Source organism: Rhamphochromis longiceps, linkage group LG8, assembly GCF_057381845.1.
Source record: "Rhamphochromis longiceps isolate RC_006_pf linkage group LG8, R_longiceps_female_GT1.1, whole genome shotgun sequence".
Lineage (NCBI taxonomy): Eukaryota > Metazoa > Chordata > Actinopteri > Cichliformes > Cichlidae > Rhamphochromis > Rhamphochromis longiceps.
Window position 1 is genome coordinate 3,655,173 of NC_140564.1, and position 24,123 is coordinate 3,679,295.

The 24,123-nt window shown below is 43.4% G+C and overlaps 1 protein-coding gene across 4 annotated transcripts in view; it reads left to right on the forward strand.

Moving 5' to 3' along the window:
• LOC146662912 (formin-2-like) overlaps positions 1 to 24,123 on the forward strand; it is a 74,736-nt gene that overhangs the window by 42,839 nt on the left and 7,774 nt on the right. For 3 of the 4 annotated variants that reach the window (XM_085415485.1, XM_085415484.1, XM_085415486.1), the window contains exons 14-18: positions 12,292 to 12,412; positions 12,693 to 12,785; positions 15,999 to 16,050; positions 23,533 to 23,682; positions 23,794 to 23,875. In XM_085415485.1, the coding sequence (XP_085271611.1) occupies positions 12,292 to 12,412; positions 12,693 to 12,785; positions 15,999 to 16,050; positions 23,533 to 23,682; positions 23,794 to 23,875 (498 nt within the window). Of the gene's footprint in view, positions 1 to 12,291; positions 12,413 to 12,692; positions 12,786 to 15,998; positions 16,051 to 23,532; positions 23,683 to 23,793; positions 23,876 to 24,123 lie in introns of those variants that run through there. The other variant, XM_085415487.1, reaches the window with a different exon arrangement.

Below are 24,123 nucleotides of genomic sequence, written 5' to 3' on the forward strand. Positions count from 1 at the left end.
TCCCCTTGCTGATGGGGAACCTGAGCTAGAATGTGAAGTTGAGAGGTACCGGCTAGATAAAATCGGGTTAAGCTAAATGCACAGCTTGGGCTCTGGAAGCAGTCTCCTCGAGAGGGGCTGGACTCTGTCCCAGTCAGGAGTTGCCCTTGATGAGAGGCGGCAGGCTGGAGTGGGTATCTTGGTATCCCCTTGGCCTGCTGCCTGTACGTTGGCATTTTCCCAGTGGGCTAGAGTCCACTGGAGTCCCTGAGCAGGGGGTTCAAGGGTGCTTCACCTGGAGACTCTGTTATCCTACTGGGAGACTTCAATGCTCTGTGGGACAGTGAGACCTAGAGGTCAATGTTGTAACCAAATGGTGGACATTGAAGAGAACGGCAAACTCAACATCGAAGTTTACCGGAAGCCCACACACACGGACCAGTACCTCCTCTTTGACTCCCATCACCCTTTGGAACTCAAACTTGGAGTAATCAGGACCCTACACCACCGGGCAGAACATGTTCCCTCTAAGCCTGAAGGGAAAAAGAAGGAACACACACATGTAAAGGAAACACTCAAAACGTGCGGCTATCCTAAATGGGCGTTCTTAAAGTCAGCAAAGAGGCACAGAAAAGAAGATCAGACACCAGCGAGGGAGGACAGACGCAACAACATTGTCATCCCCTATGTAGCCGGTGTATCAGAAAAACTCAGGAGAGTTTTCTCCAAGCATGACATCCCAGTGTATTTCAGACCCAGCAACACGCTCAGACAGAAACTGGTTCACCCGAAAGACAAAACGCCAAAACACAAACTTAACAATGTGGTGTATGCTGTACAGTGCAGCGAGGAATGCTCAGACCTCTACATTGGAGAGACCAAACAGCCACTTCACAAGCACATGGCACAACACAGAAGAGCCACCTCCACAGGACAAGACTCAGCAGTCCATCTGCATCTTAAGGATAAAGGACACTCTTTCAAGGATGCCAATGTTCACATTTTGGACAGAGAGGACAGATGGTTTGAAAGAGGAGTGAAAGAAGCCATCTATGTCCACTGTGAGCGACCATCTTTGAACAGAGGCGGGGTTTACGACACCAACTCTCTGCCATCTATAATCCAGTTTTGAGATCCCTTCCCAGACGCCTTAACGCCCACTCACATCCTGGGCCATCTGACCTCAGGAATTCGCATGATAAGGTGGGGCCAGGTTTCACAATGAACACACCCGAAACTCTGGCTGATTGGGACCCACGCCCAGTTTCCCACCTTGGCTCAGGCGACTAGAGGATCATCAGGGGGTCCTTTTGTCCCTCTGTGGGGGGTCACTCCCACTAGGTTTATATCTGGGACTCTCCACCATTTGACCTTAGAACTGAAGAAGCTTCTCGGATGAGAGGTGAAACGTCTTCAAGCAACTTAAAGAAGTCCAGACGCTTTTCTTTGCAAGCTCCTTTGACAAATGGTGGACACTGGAGGTGAAGGGAGTCATCAGGCTGAAGGAGTCATATCTGCTTCGGTCTACCCAAATTGCTGTTATAAGTACATCTCTGCAAAACATTGTATCCTTATTAACATTAAAGAAAACTAAAAAGAAATATAGATCAACTTAAAACAAAGAATAATTTTATTAACATTGTTTTTTAGTGGAGTCAGATGTCATGTCAGTGAACTGGTTCTCCTCTGCATAGCTGAAACCAGTTGGAGCTTGTGCATTGAAAGGATCTTTCACCCAGTCATACTGGGAACTGTTTTCAGGGAAGTATGCGATCAGTTTTGAAATGTGCTGCTTAATACATGGAATCACTGAGGTGGCATCATAGCCAGTATCAACAAATTAAAGCAGATTCTCGAATAAATCAGTATTTCCTTCATCAAGATTGCTGTCCCACATTGCAAGCTTTTGGGTGAAAGAGCTGATCTTGCCTGTGACCTGAGGGAGGTGTTTATCTTTCCCTTGAAGCCGTAGATTTAGTTCGTTTAGCTTTCCAAATATGCCACTAAGATAGCCCAGTTTCACCAGAAAGTTCTCATCACTAAATTTTTCAGCCACTTCAGACTTGTGCTCCTGCTCCAAAAATATTCTCATCTGCTCTCTGAGCTCAAAAACTCGGGACAAGGCTTTTCCTCATGACGGCCACCTCGCTTCACTGTAAAACAGCACAGCTTGATGTTCAGCTCCCATCTCGTCACATATAGTCAACAACAGGACACAGTCAACAACCTGTGTCTGAATGTGGACAAAACAAAAGAGATGACTGTTAACTTCAGGAGAGCACAGAGAGATCACTGTCCATTTCACATCAATGGAGCCTCTGTGAAGGTCGTCAAGAGCACCAAATTCCTTGGTGTTCACCTGGCAGAGAACCTCTCCTGGTCCCTCAACACCAGCTCCATAACTAAGAAAGCCTAACGGCGTCTCTATTTCCTGTGGAAGCTGAGGAAAGCCCATCTTCCGTCATTCATTCTCACCATCTTCTATGGAAGGACTATCGAGAGCATCCTGAGCAGCTGCATCACTGTCTGGTATGGCAACTGCACCATATCAGATTGCAATACTCTGCAACTTATAATGAGAACAGCTGAGGAGATCATTGGAGCCTCTCTTCCCTCCATCACAGACACTTATCACACCTGCTGCCTCTGCAAAGCCTTAATGGAGGACCCCACGCACCCCTCACACACACTCTTCACCCTGCTGCCTTCTGGCAAGAGGTACCGGTGTATTCGTGCCCTCACTACCAGACTGTGAAACAGATTCTTCCCCCAAGCTGTCAGACTCCTGAACACTGACACACACACAAATACCTTCATACCAAGCACTTATCTGCACAATCACATACACACACACGCACACCTTCATACACCAAGTTACTTTTTGCACAACGCTCAGTCTTTTGCACAGTTATTTTGCGCGGTTGTGTCTTATTGTTCTGTTCTGTCTGGTTTTGCACTGTCTTTTTGGGGTTTTTTGCACATTGCATGTGTAGTCCTGTGTTGATTGTCTGTTACATGTCATAGGTAGCACCATGGTCTCGTTTTACTGTGTACTGTACCATTGCACATGGTTGGAATGACAATAAAGGCACTTGATTTGACTTGACTTGAGACAGCAGAGAATACTCTTGTTTTTAGTGGTCTGGTCTTTATAAAATTGACTACACCTACAATATCAGTCATAACCTTACTTAGAAAAAATAGGAAAGGCGCCTTGATGCCAGTGCTTCTCTGTGTATAACACAATGTGTCCATTCAGCATTAGGCGAAACCTTCTTGATGAGCGCCCGAAGCCCTTTTCTCATCCCTGCCATGGTCTGTGCACCATCACTACAAATACCAATGCAGTTCTCCCACTTTAGCCCGTTCTCAGTCAGGAAGCAGGCCAGCATTTTGAATAGCTTTGCAGATGTGTCTCTGTCTCTGACATGTTTACAAAAAAGTAGATCCTCACACAGGAACTTTGTCATGTCACAACGTACATAAGCAATAAACAAACAGTCTTTGTTGCTTCATCAAACTGTAAGGCAAAATGTTTGTCTTTGAGTTTATCTACCAGCTGTTTTTTAAGGTCGTTACCAATGTCATTTATGCGTCTGGTGACAGTGTCACTGGACAGAGAGATAGTTTTATTTTTGCAGCACTCGTGTCATCCAGCATGCCAGAAACCATGTCTAATGCTGCAGGCAGACTCCTCTGCTATGGTGTGAGGGTTTTTGCACTGAGCTATTTGGTATGCCACCTTGTTTGATGCTAACCTTGCTCGCTGGTTTACTGAAGGAGCTTTCACAAAGATGATTGTCGGCAATATTCAGAACATTTTCGCTGAAAAAACTCAAGTGGTTTATCAGTGTGACTGGGATGTAATGTCTGTAAGTGGCACCTTAATTTATTTGGCTTCAGTTAAACAACTCCTTGGTAGCAGGGCCTCTGTGGTGGATGAGGTTCCTAAAAGCTTTGGGTTTTGTAGGGTTGTCCTGGTTGACCCGCCTCTACAATGGTTCATAGAGATCACCAGCAGTACATCGGGATTGGCAAACCAGGGTGGTGGTTCCCATCTTTAAGAAGGGGGACTGGAGAGTGTGCTCTAACTATAAGGGGCTCACACCTCTCAGCTTCCCTGGGAAAGTCTATGCCAGGGTGCTGGGGGGGGGAGAGTCCATCTGTTAGTTGAACCTCAGATGCAGGAAGAACAATGCAGGTGTTGTCCCAGTCGCAGAACACTGGACCAGCTCTAAACCCTCATGAGAATATTTCAGGAATCACTGGGAGTTTGCCCAAGCAGTCTAGATGTTTTGTGGACTTGGAGCAGGTATCAGACACTGTCCCTCTGAGTATTTTGTCAGTAGTGCTTCAAGTGTATGGGGTGTCTGACCAGTTGCTACAGAAGTCATTCCCAGTGGGTATTGGACATAAGGGCTGCCCTCTGTCACAGATTCTGTTCATTATTTTTATGGACAGGATTTCTAGGTGTGATCAAGTGGCGGAGAGCTTAAATGTTGGTGGTCTCAGAATCTCATCTCCACTTTTTGCAGATGATGTGGTTCTGTTGGCTTCGTCAGGTGGTGGTCTCCAGCTAACACTGGAATGGTTCGCAGCCAAGTGTGAAGCGGAGTCATGGTCCTCAGCTGGAAAATTTTGGAGGTCAGGGATGAGTTGTTGCCCCAAGAGAAGGAGTTTAAGTATCTCGGGGTCTTGCTCATGAGTGAAGGGGGAGGGAAGCGTGAGATTGACAGACGGACTGGGGCTGCAGCTGCAGTGATGTGGATGCTGTGCTGGTCCATCATGGTGAAAAGAGAGCTGAGCTCTGATGTACCAGTCCACCTATATCCCTACGCTCACCTATAGTCATGAGCACTGGATAGTGAGCAAAAGAACAAGATCGTGAGTACAAGTGGTGGAAATTACCTTGCTCCAAAGGCTTGCTAGCCTCTCCTTTAGACTTAAGGTGAGAAGCTCAGCCATCCACTTAGCCACATTGAATGGAGCCAGCTGAGGTGGTTCGTGCATCTGACAAGGAAGGTTGGGCCAGTGGCATGTCCCACTGGAAGGAGGGCGATATCGCTTGCGTTCTCGCTCGCTCACTCTCTCGTCACTGTCACTTCTAAAACTTTCTTCTCTTTCTAAATAACCAAATGTCACGTGTTCACATATTATTGGTTGCCATGGTATATTTTTCTACCAACAGTAAAGAGGTGTCAGTGTTTTTGTTTGCACTAAAGACGCCAATAGTATTCAGAAAAAAGCATTGCATATATATATATATATATATATATATATATATATATATATATATATATATATATATATATATAAACACCCAGCACGCCCCTGCGGGCGGTTTATCCTTCAAGCTCGGGTCCTCTACCAGAGGCCTGGGAGCTTGAGGGTCCTGCGCAGTATCTTAGCTGTTCCCAGGACTGCGCTCTTCTGGACAGAGATCTCCAATGTTGTTCCCGGGATCTGCTGGAGCCACTCGCCTAGCTTGGGAGTCACCGCACCTAGTGCTCCGATTACCACGGGGACCACCGTTACCTTCACCCTCCACATCCTCTCGAGCTCTTCTCTGAGCCCTTGGTATTTCTCCAGCTTCTCGTGTTCCTTCTTCCTGATATTGCTGTCATTCGGAACCGCTACATCGATCACTACGGCCGTCTTCTTCTGTTTGTCTACCACCACTATGTCCGGTTGGTTAGCCACCACCATTTTGTCCGTCTGTATCTGGAAGTCCCACAGGATCTTAGCTCGGTCATTCTCCACCACCCTTGGGGGCATCTCCCATTTTGACCTCGGGACTTCCAGGTTATACTCGGCACAGATGTTCCTGTACACTATGCCGGCCACTTGGTTATGGCGTTCCATGTATGCCTTGCCTGCTAGCATCTTGCACCCTGCTGTTATGTGCTGGATTGTCTCTGGGGCATCTTTACACACACACACACACACACACACACATATATATATATATATATATATATATATATATATATATATATATATATATATATATATATATATATATATGTATCATGTTAATAACAACAATGTTGATAAGTTACATTTATTAATCATGTAAATTACCTGCATCTGTCATAGATATCCACATGACATCCAAAAAAAGGACCCGGTCTAAAGTGGAAATGTTGAGCGTCATAGTGACGTCAGAGCTGGGTTATGGTTGGATGTTGAAATTGTGGAACTAGTTTGAACATTGTATAGATGTTCAGAATTGATCATGGACAGACGGACCCAATATCGACATCATCTGCACATCTATCTGATGTCCAGTGTTTAGTGGGTCTTGTTATTCTTCCCAATAAAGGAGAACCCTGCATCAAGGGGAGATGAGGATGGTCGAATGATACCAGGCGCTAGGGAGTCAGTGATGTGTTTCTCCATTCCTTGCATTCAGTTTTAGTCAAGATGTAAAGGTGACTAGTGAGAACTGGGAGTACTGGGACTGGGAGCAGATCTGTGGCATAGTCATATGGGTGATGGAAAGAAAAAAAAAGGAGCCAAATCCTTTCTGAAAACTTCAACCACATTGTGATATAACCCTTTTAGGCCAGTTCTCATTTCAGATCATCACACACACCAAGAACAAAAGTTATTATCACAACCTTGTCCTCCCAATGTATCTCCTCTGCCAGTATCCAAAAACAATTGGGACAAATTGGAACAAAAATCAGCTGCTATAATGTGCTTACCTTGGCCAACTGGAGGCAGAACACTACCCTAAATTTGATAATGAATTCATTATAAGAGAGCTTAGTATAGGTCTTTAAAACAGCCTGCGCCCATCTCAGCACACAATTGCATAATAACTCCAGTGAAAAAGCCAACTTGGCACTGTCAGAAGCATGAGTACAACTCATAGTTATCTGAACTATAACAGATAACAACAAAAGGAGTGCCCAATTACAAGTTACAAAAGCTCTAATTCAGAAAAGGATAAGGACCCACGCCTAGAACATAAGGCGTGGTTAGCTCACACAGATGCAATATAAGATTCACATACTGCAGATGCTGGTGTTACAGCAGTTTGGTAGTTGGTAGCTGACAAACATTTTCTGAACATCCTAACTAATTTCCTGAGGGTGATAGTTTGAGTCTTATTCCAGTCCTTGGCAAAATCCGGTCGTTAAGTTGATGACGTGACGAATCCTACTTCCGGGCCTAAAGTAGTCTGCGTTTAATATGGCTTTTGTGTTGTTAACATGTTTAATGTTTTGTATTTTCTTCTACTTAATCTCGAAAAAGCTCCTAAAACAGTCAGTGATCACTGTTGACCTCCCTCGGCTTTTATTACCGCTAATCATTTATTTAAGTTCAGTTTTTAAAACCTTAGGACGTAACTACAGCCCAGCCCATGCAGCTGTATATGAATGACTAACCTCGTATTGTGGATGGATTATCTCAGTTGTTCTCCTGGCTGAAGTTTGGTCCTTTTACAGCATCCTGCCATGCGATTACATTTGTTCCTGACCACCGAGAACACTCACGTTAACTTTTATCGAGTGGAAAAAAGTTAGCTTGTTTATATTATGCTAACATAGCTGTGTCGCTAGCGGTCACGTAGCACATCTTTATATACCAGCTAGCCAAACTTCAGTAACCCTACAAACGTCACTGCTGTTTAGTTTTCTGTCTTCATTTATGTTGCAAGTGATAACAGAGCTGTACGTTTGAATTTGTTTCCAAAACCCCGCAGTCAGGACATGCTATATTGTATTTAGATAGAAGCTAGCGAACTAACTTCCTGCTAACTTCTAACTCCGTTAAATGTCATAAATTCAGTTTTCATGGATGCCTGGATGTTAAACTCAATTGTTACACCTGGTAGAGCAGAACGCTGATCATTTTATTAAAGATGAAAGACTTTAGACAGTTTTTCAACTCTTACTACTGCCATAGTGATCGTTTGATATATGGACCTGCAGCAGAGTTTAGGCCCAGACACGGCTAGTAACGTCAGACTTAACGACCGGATAGTGACATTCATATAACTTACATATGACTGTTTGATAATCTTGGACTCTGCAGTTGTTTAAACAAACCTCCAAGAGACCTAACTAACTTAAATCTACAGTTCTGCTTCTTAGAGCTTTGATAAATTCATTGAGTCATTTGAAAACCTTCAGTACCACAGTATGCTTCAGTATATACAGTTCTATTGAAATAGTTTTAAAAAGCCCCAAATTACTATGACATTTGTGCCTGTGATGAGTAGGGATGGGTATCGTTTAGGTTTAATCTGATACCGGTGCCAAACCGGTACTTTTGAAACGCTGCCGGTGCTTAAACGGTGCTAAAACTGGTGCTTAAAGAATGGAGAGCACAAACTTTGTCCAAAAACCTCTTATGTTTTTATTTTTAGCAGTCTCTTTTTGGATGGAGATCTCTGACTATAAATTTTGTCACTGCCCTATGAATTTCGTCCACTCTTTATTTGGTCATTTTAGCCTTTTTGGTCAAGGTGAAGGGAGTATCTGCCATCAAACAAGAAGACAGCCGCATGTAACTACGATGGTGTAGTTATGCTGCTGCTGCCATCATCATCTATCATCATTTCTGCTACACTGGCAGGGCTAGGGGCCAGGACTCTCCCCTTCGGGTATTGGGGGATGTTGCTAACTCCGGGTCCGATAACAGGCATCACACCCGCAGTAGATGTGCTGGGTGTGAGGTTTTTCAGCAAGCTATCAAATAAGGTGCATTTTTCGGCTTTTAAAAAAACGCTATGCGTTGCCAGGTGTTTCATCAGATTCGAGGTATTACCTCCTTTGCACATTATCACCTTAAAAGCACTTGTTGCAGGCTGCTGAGTTTGCATCTTTTGCTGTGAAGTACAGCCAAACCTTTGACCGCTTCGCCTTGGGCATTTTTAATCTGTAGCTCTGCTCTAAAAGAACATACGTACCTGGGCCCGTCTATTATCCTTGGAAAGGTAAAATGATTGGCTACAATCCAAAGTGTATGACATCTCAGGGGGGAAAAAAAGCACCGAAATAAAGCACTGAGATGCGCGCTGCTTTTCTAGTTACTACCGCCATAATGGCACCGGATATCAGTACCCATCCCTAGTGATGACAGTGATTTACATTTCTGGTGTGTCATTTGTTGCAGAAAAGCAAAGTCATTTCACTCTCTGATACATGTAATTGTTTAATGCAAAAATTTTAGGAGCTATGATCTCAGAATCATACTTAATTGACCATATAAGAAAAAATAATTTCCCTCTCGCCCCTGCGGGTGGTCTATCCTTCAAGCTCGGTCCTCCACCAGATGCCTGGGAGCTTGAGGTTCCTGCGCAGTATCTTAGCTGTTCCCAGGACTGCGCTTTTCTGGAGAGAGATCTCCAATGTTGTCCCTGGGATCTGCTGGAGCAACTTGCCTAGCTTGGGAGTCACCGCACCTAGTGCTCCAATTACCACTGGGACCACTGTTGCCTTCACCCTCCATATTTTCTCTTGCTCTTCTCTGAGCCCTTGGTATTTCTCAGGCTTCTCATGTTCCTTCTTCCTGATGTTGCTGTCATTGGGAACCGCTACATCTATCACTACGGCCGACTTCTTCTGTTTGTCTACCACCATTATGTCCGGTTGGTTAGCCACCTACAATTTTGTCCGTCTGTATCTGGAAGTCCCAAAGAATCTTAGCTCGGTCATTTTGACCTCAGGACTTCCAGGCCATATTCGGCACACGTTTCTGTATACTTTCCTGGCCACTTGGTTATGGTGTTCCATGTATGCCCTGCTAGCTAGCATCTTACACCCTGCAGTTATGTTCTGAATTGTCTCAGGGGCATCTTTACACAGTCTGCACCTGGGGTCTTGCCTGGTGTGATAGACCCCAGCCTCTATGTGCTCAGAGCTTGTTTCTGTGCTGTCATGATTAGTGCCTCTGTGCTGTCTTTCAGTCCAGCTTTGTCCAGCCACTGGTAGGATTTCTGGATGTCAGCCACTTCCTCTTTCTGCCGGTAGTAAATACTGTCCAGAGGGCTGTCCTTCATTGATGGTCCCTCCTCTTCCTCCTCTTTCTTGGGTTTCTGCTGCTTGAGGTATTCACTGAGCACTCGGTCAGTTGGGGCCATCTTCCTGATGTATTCTTGGATGTTCCTTGTCTCATCCTGGACCGTGGTGCTGACACTCACCAATCCTCAGCCTCCTTCCTTCCGCTTAGTGTACAGCCTCAGGCTGCTGGACTTGGGGTGAAACCCTCCATGCATAGTCAGGAGCTTCCTCGTCTTGATGTCAGTGGCTTCTATCTCCTCCTTTGACCAGCTTATTACCCCAGCAGGGTACCTGATCACGGGCAGGGTGTAGGTGTTGATGGCCCGGATCTTGTTCTTACCATTCAGCTGACTCCTCAGGACTTGCCTGACCCTCTGCAGGTGGTGGTTGCAGCTGTCCTAGCAGCCTCTTCATGGTTCCTATTTGCCTGTGGGATCGCCAGGTACTTTTAGCTGTCCTCTATGTCTGCAGTGTTGCCGTCGGGGAGTTTGATCCCCTCAGTTCTGACCACCTTCCCTCTCTTTTTTTATCATCCGACCACACTTTTCTTGTCCGAACGACATTCTGATGTCATTGCTGTATATCTTGGTGGTGTGGATCAAGGAATCAATGTCTCATTCACTCTTGGCATACAGTTTGATGTTATCCATGTACAGGAGGGGCTTACAACTGCTCCATTCTGTCATCGATATCCGTAGCCAGCCTTGTCAATGATCTCACTGAGGGGTTCGGGCCTATGCAGAACTGCAGTGGGGACAGAGAATCTCCTTGGCAGATCCCTCACTTGATGGTGACTTGTGCTATGGGCTTGAAGTTGGCCTCTAGTGTTGTCCCCCACATCCCCATTGAGTTCCTGATGAAGGCTCTTAGGGTCCTGTTGATCTTGTATAGGTCTAGGCGTTCCAGGATCCATGTGTGGGGCATTGAGTCATAGGCCTTCTTGTAATCAATCCAGGTAGTGCACAGGTTGGTCAGTCTGGTCCTGCAGTCTCGGCTGACTGCTTGGTCTACCAGTAGCTGGTGTTGTGCGCCTCTGGTATTCTTGCCCATCCCTTTCTGTGCCCCACTCATGTATTGAGCCATGTGCCTGTTCATCTTAGCCGCTATGATGCCTGACAGAAGCTTCCACTTGGTGTTGAGGCTGGTTATTGGCTGGTAGTTGGATGGGACCGGCCCCTTCTGGGGGTACTTGAGGATCGGGATTGTCCGACCTTGGGTTAGCCATTCCGGGTGTCTCTCGTCAACTAGCAGCTGGTTCATTTGTGCTGCCAGACGCTCATGGAGTGCAGTCAGCTTCTTCAGCCAGTAGGCGTGAATCATGTCGGGGCCTGGTAATGTCCAACTCTTCATACTGCAGACCCTTTCTTGGATGTCTGCCAATGTGATTGTTACCGGACCCTGTTCAGGGAGGTTGCTGTGGTCTGCTCTTAGATCCACTAGCCACTGAGCATTGCCCTTATGGGTTGCGTCCTTCTCCCATATGCTCTTCCAGTATTGTTCTGTCTCCAGCCTTGGTGGTGCTGTTCTCATATTGTTCCCCTGCCACTGATAGCTGGTTCTGTGGAGAACAGCTGGTTTATTCTCCTGCCTTTGATCTCTCTGGTGTTCCTCTTGAAGCGGCTGGCCAAGGCTGTGAGTCTTTGCTTGGCAGTTTCCAAGACCTCAGGTATGGACAGCTTGCTGTACTTCTTAGGCACCTTCTTTGTTGCACCTTTTTGCAGCTCTGATAGTTGGCTAGCCTCCCTGCATGCTACCTTAATCTTGGCCTCTAGTCTCCTTCTCTATGGAGGGTACTACTCTTTGTGGCTGTTCAGTTTGTAGCCAAGCATCTCACTGATCACTGCTGCCGTGGTGTAGATCAGCTTGCTAGTCCCGGGAATGGTGGCAGTCTTGGTAGCCAGCTACGGAGGATCCAGGTTTCAAGCTTTACCATGATCCTATCTCTCAGGTCAGTTCCTCTTGCACTCAATGATCCTTCTTCTATTGCACTTGGGGCTTGGTACCCAATCTCAGGTGGGGGTGATGATATCTCCCCCTTGACCTGGCGTCCTGGCAAGCTTGAAGGATAGATTGCCCGCAGGGGAATTTCTCTCTCTCTCTCTCTCTCTCTCTCTCTCTCTCTCTCTCTCTCTCTCTATCTATCTATCTATCTATCTATCTATCTATCTATCTATCTATCTATCTATCTATCATTGCATTGCTAACATCTAGCATGCTGGGGATGGTTATTCCAACAGTAGGATATCTATGATTCATTTGAACAATTGTATTGTGCCCTAATTGGTTTGTCCATTTCCAGGATGCTGGCAGGGAGACATGTGTGTATCCTCTCCCTGAGCCTCATGACCTGTTTCAGGCTTCGCAGCTGAAATTTGAAGATTTTCAGAAAGATCTGGCACGACTCAGGAAGGATCTGAGAGGTAACACATGTAGCTGCATTTCAATCAGATTAAAGGACATACATTTACTGTATAAGCATTCATTTCCTGGAAACTGACCAATACCCATTACCTGACTACCTCTCATCATTCAAAGGTGAAAATGATGATTTGCAAGTTTTTGAGTCCATTTAAAAATCAAACTAAAACCATTTGGGGGCATTATAGTGGTTTAACATGATTCATACTTCCATGCGTGCATGAAATATATTGATAAAGCTGAAATGGTTCATTCAATGGTTGACTGTTTTCATTTTCTCAGCATGCATATCAGAAGTAGAAAAAGTGTGTAAGATTTCAGATGAGGAGAACTTGGAACCTTTCAAAGAAAAGATGGATGATTTCCTCAAACAAGGTAAATTATGTAACCCCCATACATACATACATACATACACACATACATACATAGATGCATACATGCATACATACACTTATTGACATGATATCACCATGCAGTTGCTGTAGATTTGCAGGTTGCACATCCGTGGTGTAAATATTGTGTTCCTGTCAAGCAGGTGCTATATTGGATGGTAGTACAGTCTGAAAGTATGGTATTGTAGTGTCTTTACAGTACAACATAAAGCATAAGCACACGTAAAGCAAGTATCCCCTCGGCTTGCTGCCTGTACTTTGGGGTTTCTTCCGGTGGACGAGAGGGTTTGTTCCCTGTGCGAGGGTCGGGGAAGGGGTCCTGACTGTCATCTGCGCTTATGCGCTAAACAACGGTTTAGAGTACCCAGCCTTCTAGGAGTCCGTGGGAGGGAGACTGGGGACAGTCTCCCTCAGAACATGGTCCAAATGGACCATGTTCAGCATCTCCATTGCCAAAGCCAAAGGTGGTTGGTGCCTGTTGTTGTGGTAACCTCCCTTGTGGTGGTGCCCATCTTTAAGAAGATGGACCAGAGGGAGTGGGGCATCACACTCCTCAGCCTCCCTGGGAAAGTCTATGCCAGGAAGAAGAGTCTGTCTGTTGGTGGAACCTCGGATACAAGAGGTACAATGTAGTTTTCGTCTTGGTTATGCAACACTGGATCAGCTCTTTATCCTCTCGAGAATACTTGACGGTGCATGGGAGTTTGTTTTTTTGTGTACTTTGGAGAAGGCATTCGACCGTGTGCTGTGGGAGGTGGTTCCTGTGGGAGGTATGGGTTGTCTGGCCCATTGCTACAAGGCGTTCAATCATTATACAACCATTGCAGAAGCTTGCTCTGCATAGCTGGAAATAATTCTGACTCGTTTCCAGTGGGTGATGGACTCCAGCAGGGCTGCCCTTTGTCACTGATTCTGTTTGTAATTTTCATGGACAGAATTTCTAGGTGTAGCCAAGTGGAGGAAGGCTTTCACTCAGAATGTCTTCTCTGCTTTTTGCAGATGATGTGGTTCTGTTGGCTTCATTGGGTGATGGCCTCCAGCTCGCACTGGAACCGTTCGTAGCTGAGTGTGAAGCAGTTGGAATGAGAATCAACCCCTCCAAATCTGAGGTCATGGTCCTCAGCTGGAAAAGGGTGGAGCGCCCACTCTGGGTGAGGGACAAGTTCCTGTCCCAAGTGGAGGAGCTTAAATTTCTTAGACGGATTGGTGGATTTGGTGCTGCAGTGATGTGGACACTGTACTGGTCCATCATGGTGAAGAGAGAGCTGAGTGTAAAAGTGAAGCTATTGATTCACCAGTCGATTTATGCCCCTACCCTCACCTACGGTCACGAGCTGTGGGTAGTGACCAAAAGAATGAAATCATGGATACAAGCGGCAGAAATGGGCTTCCTTTAAAGCAGGGGTGTCAAACTTAAATACACAGTGGGCCAAAATTCAAAACTGGATCAAAGTCGCAGGCTAACATTAATATTCATTGAAAAAAAACTCTTCCTCCAAATATAACAAGGAATCTTTTCTTATGGACTCAAACAAGTTTTGCTGAAAAACTGAATATGGAACAAGCAAAGCTTAATACTAAACAATATATATAACTTATATAAACGTATATATAATTTAATATTGCACACATGCAAAATCAAAATTCCAATTAAATAACACATCAGTGGAATTAATTTCTTAATTAAATTTGTATTTGCAGCCTTCTGAATTAAATTTTATCATTTTATCATTTATCAAATTTTCATCATATTCTCCCACCTGTCCAGAAAGCTCCTGTTTTCTGCCTTTCTTTTTGCCATTTTGGGATAGGTAGCATGGCAGTATTTGCATGGTTGCTATGACTATGGTTAACAGAGGAGAGGGTGCTAATGGGTCCTGTCATGACTGACGTGCCAAAACACCAACAGAGCATTCTGGGAATTGTAGTATTAGCAGTACATGCACTGTATAATACTGGCAGGCCAGCTCTAATGGTAATTTTGTATGGCTTCGCGGGCCAAATGTAATTAGGCGGGTGGTAGGGTGGTTCGGGCATTTGACAAGGATGCCTCCTGGGCACCTCTTGGGTAAGGTTTTCCAGACGTGTACCACCAGGAGGAGGCCCTGGGGCAGACCCAGGACACGCTGAAGGGATTATATCTCTCGGCAGGCATGAGAAGGCCTTGGTGTTCCCCCGGACAATTTAGAGGAGGTGACTGGGGAGAGGGAGGTCTGGGCTTCTTTGCTTAGGATGCTGCTTCTGCAAAGTGGCCCCAGATAAGCAGAAGAAGATGGATAGATGGAACTGATTGTTATTGTACATGAATAAAATTGAAATGAAAATTGACTTATCAGACCAGGCAGCATTTTTCCAATCAACTATTGTCCAACTTTGGTGAGTTCATGTGATTTGTTGCCTTAATTTCCTGTTTTTTAACTTTTTAACTTAAAAAGGTAATCTTGATTGTGTCTATATACCATGTGATTCACTGATTTGTTTGCACGAATGAGCAACTGAACAGATGTACCTAACAAACTGCATGGTGAGTGTATCTAGTGAGTGGGATAAGATGCCTCAAATCACCCTTTCTAATGTGTTTTCAGTAATTTTCTTGTGCTATAAGTATGATTTCTTGTGTTTTTGGAGAAAGAAGTCCTACCATCAATTAATGCTTTAATTTTAAACGACCCTTTAAGATTAAAGCATCAGCCTAAGCCTAAGGTGACCCTTAGGCTTAGGCTGATGGGGGCATCCCACAATGCACTGACTAGTTTTTCATTCACTGTGTGGTTACACACCACTCTGCACTTAATCATTAGTTGTTGTTATCAATCTTTGGCTCTGTTACGCAGTGTGTCTTTTATCCTGTCTTGCTCCCATCACCCCAACTGGTTGAGGCAGATGGCTGCCCCTACCTGAGCCTGGTTCAGCTGGAGGTGTCTTCCTGTTAAAAGGGAGTTTATCCATCCCACTTCACCAAGTAGAGTCTTTAACTTAAAATATAAAGCACCTTTAGGCAACCGTTGTTGTGATTTGGTGCTATATAAATAAAACTGAATTGAATTGAAATTGAAAGTGTCTATAGTATGAGTACACTTGAGGACAGAGCATATAATTTTCTACTGTAATAAATGGACATTCATGATAGCAAATCCAATCACTGTCTCATGATTTACACACATATTGACTTCATGTATTGTTCCTCCTTTCTTAGCTAAAAGTGAACTGGAGATGCTGGATTCTCAACTCAGCAGCACTCATAAACTGTAAGAGCGACCTTCTTTATTTGTTATATTTGTGACAGTACTGTCTCTTTAACATATATCATCTAATTTCAGAAAAACATTAAAACATTGCACAGAACTCCAATACCATTACATTTTGACTGGTTTGTACCAACCAGTTATCCCCACCGCTGTGTAACAGACGCAAGTCAGCAATGTTTTTTAGACTACATTTCACATATAAAGTGTGCATTTCTATCCTAAAGAGGCATTAATGACACAAGTTATAGGTTTGTAAACAAAGATAACCTGGTTTGAATCCTTTTTTAATTACTGCATTTGGCACTTTGTACTCACTGTTTACATATAGGAAAAGCTATTGGTTAGGAGTAAAATATGTCAAATCACCTGAGAAAGCCTACAAATTGAAAACTTGGATAGAATTTGTAGGCCATCCCTTTCCCTTTGCCTTCTCCTCCTTACCCTACCCTACAGTTCCTTTCATAATCTTTATTCATTAGACATGAAGTGTCATATATTTCAGGCCTTTTTAAATTTTGATTATGATTCATCAGTAATTATTTTAATATTTCATTTTGAGTGCCAGAAGTTTATTATTCAAATAGCATAAACACTATATACACTGTATTGCCAAAAGTATTCACTCATTCATCGAAATCATTTAATTCAGGTGTCCCAATCAGCTTCCATGGCCACAGGTACATAAAATCAAGAATGGCTTGCTCTCAGGAACTGTGAAATCCATAATGGTACAGTGATAAAATGCCACCTGTCAACAGGTCCACTCATGAAATATCCTCACTATTAAATATTTCAGTAGCAGATGTTAGTGGTATTGTAACATAGTAAAGGGACTGGGAATAACAATTCAGCAACAAAGTGACAGGCCATGTAAAATCACAGAGCAGGATCAGCAGATGCTGAGACACATAGACTCATAGCTCTGCCAACTTTCTGCAGAGTAGATCCCTACAAACTTCATGTGGCCTCCACGTGGAATTCAAAGACATCCTGAAAATAAAAGTGAAAAAATGATGCAGCAAGATGTATGCCCCCTCACGTGCTTGTATGCATGCCTCACAATGTTGGGGCGTGTTCCTAATGAGAAGAAAGCTCCAAGACAGGTGCAAGCCACTGCCTGGCCTGTAGAGGTCTGTGCGTCTGTCCATAAATATGCCTCCCCAGACTATCACTGACCCACCACCAAACCGGTCAGCTGAATGATGTCACAGGAAGCATAATGTTCTCCATGGTCTCTTCAAACCCTTTCACATCTGTCATGTGTGCTCAGGGGGGCAACCGCTCTCATGTGCTAACATCACCTGGTGCCAGCGGTTGACCTGCCAAGCCAAGTCAACTTTATTTATAAAGCACTTTAAAAACAGCAACCAGTGACCATTGTGTGGAACATAGCAATAAAAAATAAAATTGAAATAAATAAAATAAGTACATATAAAATAATGACTAGAATTAAAATTACAACACAAAATAAGAGCAGTGACAAATGCAAGATCTAATTAAAATGAATAAAAACAGTCAAAAAAATAATTTAATTTAATAAATAAATAAAATCAACAAATCTCACACTGCGTCCAATGACAAGCAGAAGAGGTGGGTCTTAGAGAGGCCTGTCTAATGTGAAACAGCAATGAATTCCCCAATTTGGGAGCCACTACAGCAACAGCATTGTCTCTGAACCACCACTATGTCCTTCACACATCTAAGAGCAGTTGGTCAGCTGATCTCAGTGATTGGGAAGGGGAGTGTTTCAAAGAGATCTTTTAACAGCATGTTTTTTGTTTTGTTTTGTTTTAGCCAGCTGTCTCAGCTAAAAGAAGCTAACCCTGCACTGATCTGACTGCTCAATCTAAAATCACTGTCCATCCTAAAACCCAAGTTTGTAACAGTAAGCTTTACATACTGTGCTAGCAGCCTGTGTCTACAGGAAAAGACCCACCAGTGACACCAAATTCAAATTCAAATTTTATTTGTCACACACACACAACCATACACAGTATGACATGGGGGTGAAATGCTTGTAGCTGTACAATGCCCGACCATTAAATGACAGAAAAAGGTTTTACAGTATTTACAATTTACAGTTTACTACAAAATTTACAAATTAACTTAGAAATTTACAGTAAAAAATGTGCAAATAGCAGAAAGAGATTATAAGGATTATAAATCATAGGAAATGTGTGGTGGTGCGTGTGGTGATGTGTGTGAGAGTCCAGTCTTATAGTGACGTGTGTGGGAGAGTCCAGTCCTACACCTGGTTCAGGGCCCGACTAGCCTGGGGGAAGAAGCTCCTCCTCATTCTCTCTGTTTTGGCTTTAAGGGAGCGGAAGCGCTTCCCAGACCTCAACAGTGAGAAGAGTCCATTGTTGGGATGGGAGAGGTCCATCATAATCTTCCTAGCTTTGGACTTGCACCGCTTGGTGTAGATGGACAGCAGGTCAGAGAGCTCTGATTGAATGATGCGTTCTGCTGAGCGCACCACCCTTTGCAGATCTCGTCTGTCCTGCTTGGTGCTGTTCCTAAACCAGGTGCAGATGTTTGCCGTCAGGACGCTCTCGATGGTGCAGGAGTAAAAGTTCTTGAGCGCCTTCAGTGGCAGATGGAAGTCTCTAAGTCTTCTGAGGAAGAAGAGACGCTGACGGGCTTTTCTGGACCTGACACAACAACTTCTGTCTTATTTTTATTAAAATTTAGGAAGTTTAGAGCCATCCACACTTTTAACCCCTCAAGGCTAAAACTAAAGTTTTCATTGAGTAGGCATGGTTTTGTGTTAGGGGTACGTAAACCTGTATAACATCTCCATAACCATGGAAAACAATTTTGTGCTTTCTAAAAATAAAACCAAGGGGCAGCAGATACAAATAAGATACTAGAGGCGCAAGTATCAAGCTCCATGGAAGGAAAAGGAGCAGAGGAAGATCTGAAATCATGTAGCCCAACCTATAAAGTTTTCTGATACGTGTAGGATCTGAACCATTCCAGAGCAGTGCCACAAATGCCCTCACAGTGCTCTAAATGAGATATTAAAATAAGTCTAGGACAGGGGTCGGCAACCCTAGGCAGGGTTAACTGATGGCACGACCATAGCTGGACTAGCCATCGGGCATACCGGGCATTTGCTTGGTGGCCCGATAATTTTCTTTCTTTTTTTTTGTAACGGTTTAAACAACGAAAGGTGGTGGATTGGCCAGATGCTGGCTGGCAGGTGGATCAGGGAGAGGGGAGGCAGGAGGAGCAGAGACCCGAGGCAGCCGTCGGTCTGACTGTCAGGTGAACTGAACTTCAGGTAAGAAGTTCTGACCTGCAGTCTATCTGGGTCAGATATAAACCAAGTTTAGGTGGAGTTTATTTTTGTTGTGCTGACTTTTTACAGTCAGTTACAATAACTCGTGCTGCGTACTAGCTAGCATGTTATATGTTATTGCTAGCAGTTTCTATACAGCTGGGTGGGTGCTACGGTGTTACTGATAGTGAACGTTATTTTATTCATAAGGTTAGTTAGTAGAGTTGCCTACCGTCCTGTAAAAAGACAGAATCGTCCCGCATTCAGAGAAATTATTACGCGTTTTGTGTTGAGCTGAGAAGGGACGCAGTTTGTCCCGGACTTCAGCTAGGATGGAAAAAGACACAAAGGTGGAGTTATTCTGCTGCACAGCGGCCTCTTCTCCTCTCATTCTCTCCCTCTCCTGTTGCTACTTTAATCATGAAACTGATCAAAGGTCAGCTGATCGGCTTTTCTCTCTTGTTTGTTTATCGCCCACTTTGCGCCAGATGTCGCGCTAAACAACAGCAGCATGTTTAAGCTTGATCAGCTGTTGTTAGAATTTATTTAATATTAGTTTCTAGTATCAGCTGATGTTTGCTGGAGCCACAGCTGTAAAGCTGCTGGTCATGATGTCGGTTTGGTTACTGAATTATCAGAGCTGAACAGGTGATGGAGAAACAGGTAGTGATGGGCAGATGAAGCTTCATGAAGCACTGAAGCTTTTCATCCAATTGGTTCACCCCAGTGCAAAGCGTCATCATTTTCAGCTCCTCCCATAAATGAAGCAAGCCTCGATACGCGCATCGCGGAAACGCCCCCTCAATTTCTCAACACAAGCTTCGCAGCCTCGATACAGAACGTCACATCACTAGAAACAGGTTTACCTTTTAGGTGACATGAATAAGTTGGAGGGAAGTTATGAACTGTTTCTGAGAGACAAATAACACCAGGATCCTTTTCTATGTAGCTGACGGCTGGTAACTGTGCAGGGGCGGGTCTAGCAAAGTTTTGCCAGGGGGGCCAGGTGGGGCAGGGAAAGAGGGGCACAAAGAAATACTTTCTTATTCTCATTTAAAATGTCTGGCTGTTATTAAATAATTATCTGAAGCTTACAACCAAAGTTTTTATCTGACATAAAATGTATAGAAATCATACATATACCAACAACACTGTCACAACAGCATTTGTTTTCATTCAAAGGCTTTATGGCTTTAATACCTGGTGGGCCGGTCTTTAGTGAAAATGCCCGGGCTGGTTTTTTGTGTCCCAGTCCAGCCCTGGGCACGACACGCAGTGAAATAATCTGAGAAGGTGCATCAAAAAATAAATGGCCGCGCCAGCGGTGCACATTGCAAATCAGCTCACATTACACACATTGGTTGTTCCTCTTCTTAATGACAGTATCTTAGCTAACAACCCCAACTACCAGATTCAACTTGTAATTGGCTAAAAATAACTTAGCCTACTGGTGAGAGGGACGTTGTTAGCTTTCCACATTCCGACACTTCAAAAGCTTCAGAAGCTGTCCACTCAGCTCAGCATCAGCACCACGGAAATACACGGATACATCCGTAGACTCGAGACACAAGGCGTCTTTGGGACTTTCAGGTGTATGGACCAATGTTTTATTTTCTGATCAAACCAGAAATCTTTAATGAGCAGCTAGATTTGTCTCACATTAACTGGCTGAGTTAATGCCAGTTAATGCAACATCGAAGCAGCTGGAATCCACAGCTCTGAGTGTTCATGGAGCTGCATGTTCACCTGCTGGACATCACTACCTGACAAGTTTAACTGTCTTCAGAACATTGCAGAGGCCTTATTGACAGTATTTGGCTCTACATATCTGTGTGAGCAGATTTCCTCTCACATGAGTGTCCTCAGGTAGCCTCTGAATGCTGGACACTCGCAGACCTGTGTCTCTGAGTGGGAGACCAAAGATCACATTAACATGTGTGTCTCTGTATTAACAAACATGCCATATTGGCCCAGTTTATTTTTCTTATTATTGTTGTGAGGAGACCATAAATAGCATTTGTATTTTCCGTTGTACAGTTCATTTGCTGTTATGAGTTCTTGTTATGGAGAAAAAGTGTCTTTTTATCCATAACATAACAAAATAGCTGATAACGCTGATAGCTGCCAACATCTGCAAACAAATATAATTCTAGAAAGTTGTTCTATATATTGTGTAACTGTTCATATAGAGCGTTATTAAATTTATTGCTAATGCAATCATATGGCACACTGACTTCTGAGGAAATTTTAAATGGCACTCGCCATCAGAAAGGTTGCCGACCCCTGGTCTAGGAGAACTAGCATCATATAGTTTCCTGAATCTATAGCCAGGAGTATGTCATTAAATACCCTCAGCAGTGCAGATTCTGTGCTAGAGACCAGATTAAAAAATACATTGTTTTAATTAAAAAACACCTTCAATTGACTGTAAACAGAATTTCTGAAAGAAAAGGAAATATTACTAATAGGCCTAAAGTTAAATAATTCAGTATCCAACTGTCCAGGCCAGGTTTTTTGATCAGTGGTTTCACTGTTGCATGCTTAAAAGGTTTAGGAACAGCTCCTGAGTACAGGTAGCCCAACCAGTAACATTTTCTGAACCAAACTAAGCCAACAATTCTTTAATATTTGAACAACACCTGCAGTGTGCCCTTTTTCAGCTGTCTTTCAGCTTTTCGGGATTCACATCTGACAGCGCAAGTTGTGTCAATTATCCAGGGCTCAGATTTGGTTTCAGGGTGCCTGGTTTTTAATGGAGCCACAGTATCTAATACAATTTGGCAGGGTGAATGAAACTAGGAGCAGAGCGTCTCTGTATCTGAAGACACAGACTCGGGAATCCCAGATTTCAGATTGAAATAAGCAGAGAAATGCGCAGTTCAATAATATGACAGTGCCACGCAGGGGTGTGAGGTTTAACAGGTTTAACAGGGCAAGGCAATGTCAAATAAGACAGGCTTATGATCTGAAAACACTTTATCACAGATGGTTAAGTCTGAAACAGACAAACCATGTGTTAGTCCAGACACCAACTGTATAAAATTAAGGGCCAATTAGGCTTAAAAAGTCCTTTAACCATTGGTTTGTCAGGACAGCAAATATGTACATTAAAATCACCAATATTAAAGACTTGATTATATTTAGGCATGACTTCAACCAATAATTTAGAAAAGTCATTTAAAAAGTCCTTATTACATTTATGTGGTCAACAGATCTCAGCACATAACACAAGGTGAGAGTGACCCAGCTCAAATAAGCTCAGTTCAGAGCTGGAGAATGGAGACACTGATGGAGATAGCGCCTTACTTTTTGTTTTTAAGATGCCATAGAAAGGTGCACCAGACAGGCCTTCAGCCTCACCAGCGTACCGCTGTGTCGCCTGCACCAACAGTGATGCTTCCTCCAGGAAGCATTGTAATCAGAGTGCAGGAGAGTTAGTGATAACTGTCAAAAACGGGAAAAGTCTTTTGGCCACCATGAAGACACTTCACTCTGGCAGAAACTCAAAAATGCAGGAGACTATGATAATAAACCAGTAGAGTTAAATTTTGAGTAAGTAATGCATGGCAAATCTTCCGGAATGGCACTTAATAATATGCCATCGTGGATGAATTAAACTACCTGTGCAGCGTCTGTAGGGTCCAGGTATTCTTGCTACGGGTGCCTCATGCTACCAGTAGCAAGAAGTTGGACATTTCTTTTTTTATATTTGAAATGCTGTATTCTTTATTTTCATGAGTTACAGGCTATAACCGTCAACTGAAATATCTCACTTGTAATGAATGCTTTTCAATGCTTAGCATGATGACGTATAGTAGACGTCAGTATAGTATATAAAGAAAAAAGTATCAGAGCATGAACACTGCATTTCTTTTTTTCAGCCTCTCTCATAGTCACTGACGTTAGTGGTTTCAACTCTGTGAAAAATTTAAACATCAGATTAATATCCATTACATTTTGAACATAAAATGCTGTTACATTTCAATTAATGCATCTCCGCACTGGATTGCTTTTGTTATTGTTCTTCTTTCTTATTACTGGCATTGATAACAAAAATGGAATTACTAGCTACATTATAAAGCAATTCTGATAAACTCATAGAAACATGAACAAAGTTTATTAGTAAAACAGTCCTGAAACCACTCACACAGAACAAATTTTGTGTCAGATATATATTAAGGTGACAACTGGTGTATTTTCAGGTTCCTGGAACTTACAGTGTTTTTCTCAGTGAAGGCCAAAGCAGGAGAGAAAGAGGTTTCACCTAACATGTTCTTCTCCATTTGGCATGAGTTCTCCTCTGACTTCAAGGACCAGTGGAAGAAGGAGAACAAAACCATTCTCAAAGAGAGGTACAGTTGTTTCTTTATCCATTCTCTTCAGCTTTCTGTCTTGCATCGTGTCATTAAACTTAGCTGTTGAATATGCACTGTGTAACTGCATTAACATTGTATGTTTTGCAGGTTAAAAGCAGCAGAAGAGAGTTTCCGACAGGCCAAAGAGAAGGCATCCTACAGTGTCAAACCTAAACAATCATCGGGAATTGTACGTTGACGTTAAGCTCTTCTTTATTCTCTTTAATCAAAAGTTTGTTCTCTTTAGCTAACAAACTAAAGTTTTAAAATGTATAACATTTTTTTTTCTTCATTAATACACTAAATACATCTCATAAGGATTTTTGTCTTTGTGCTGGGAGTATCCACTGGGAAAAACTGGCAGCTCTTCCTATCTTTACTCCACATCATTGAATCTGCATAAGTCTGTCTGAGGGACTCCTTTTCAAATTTAGTTTT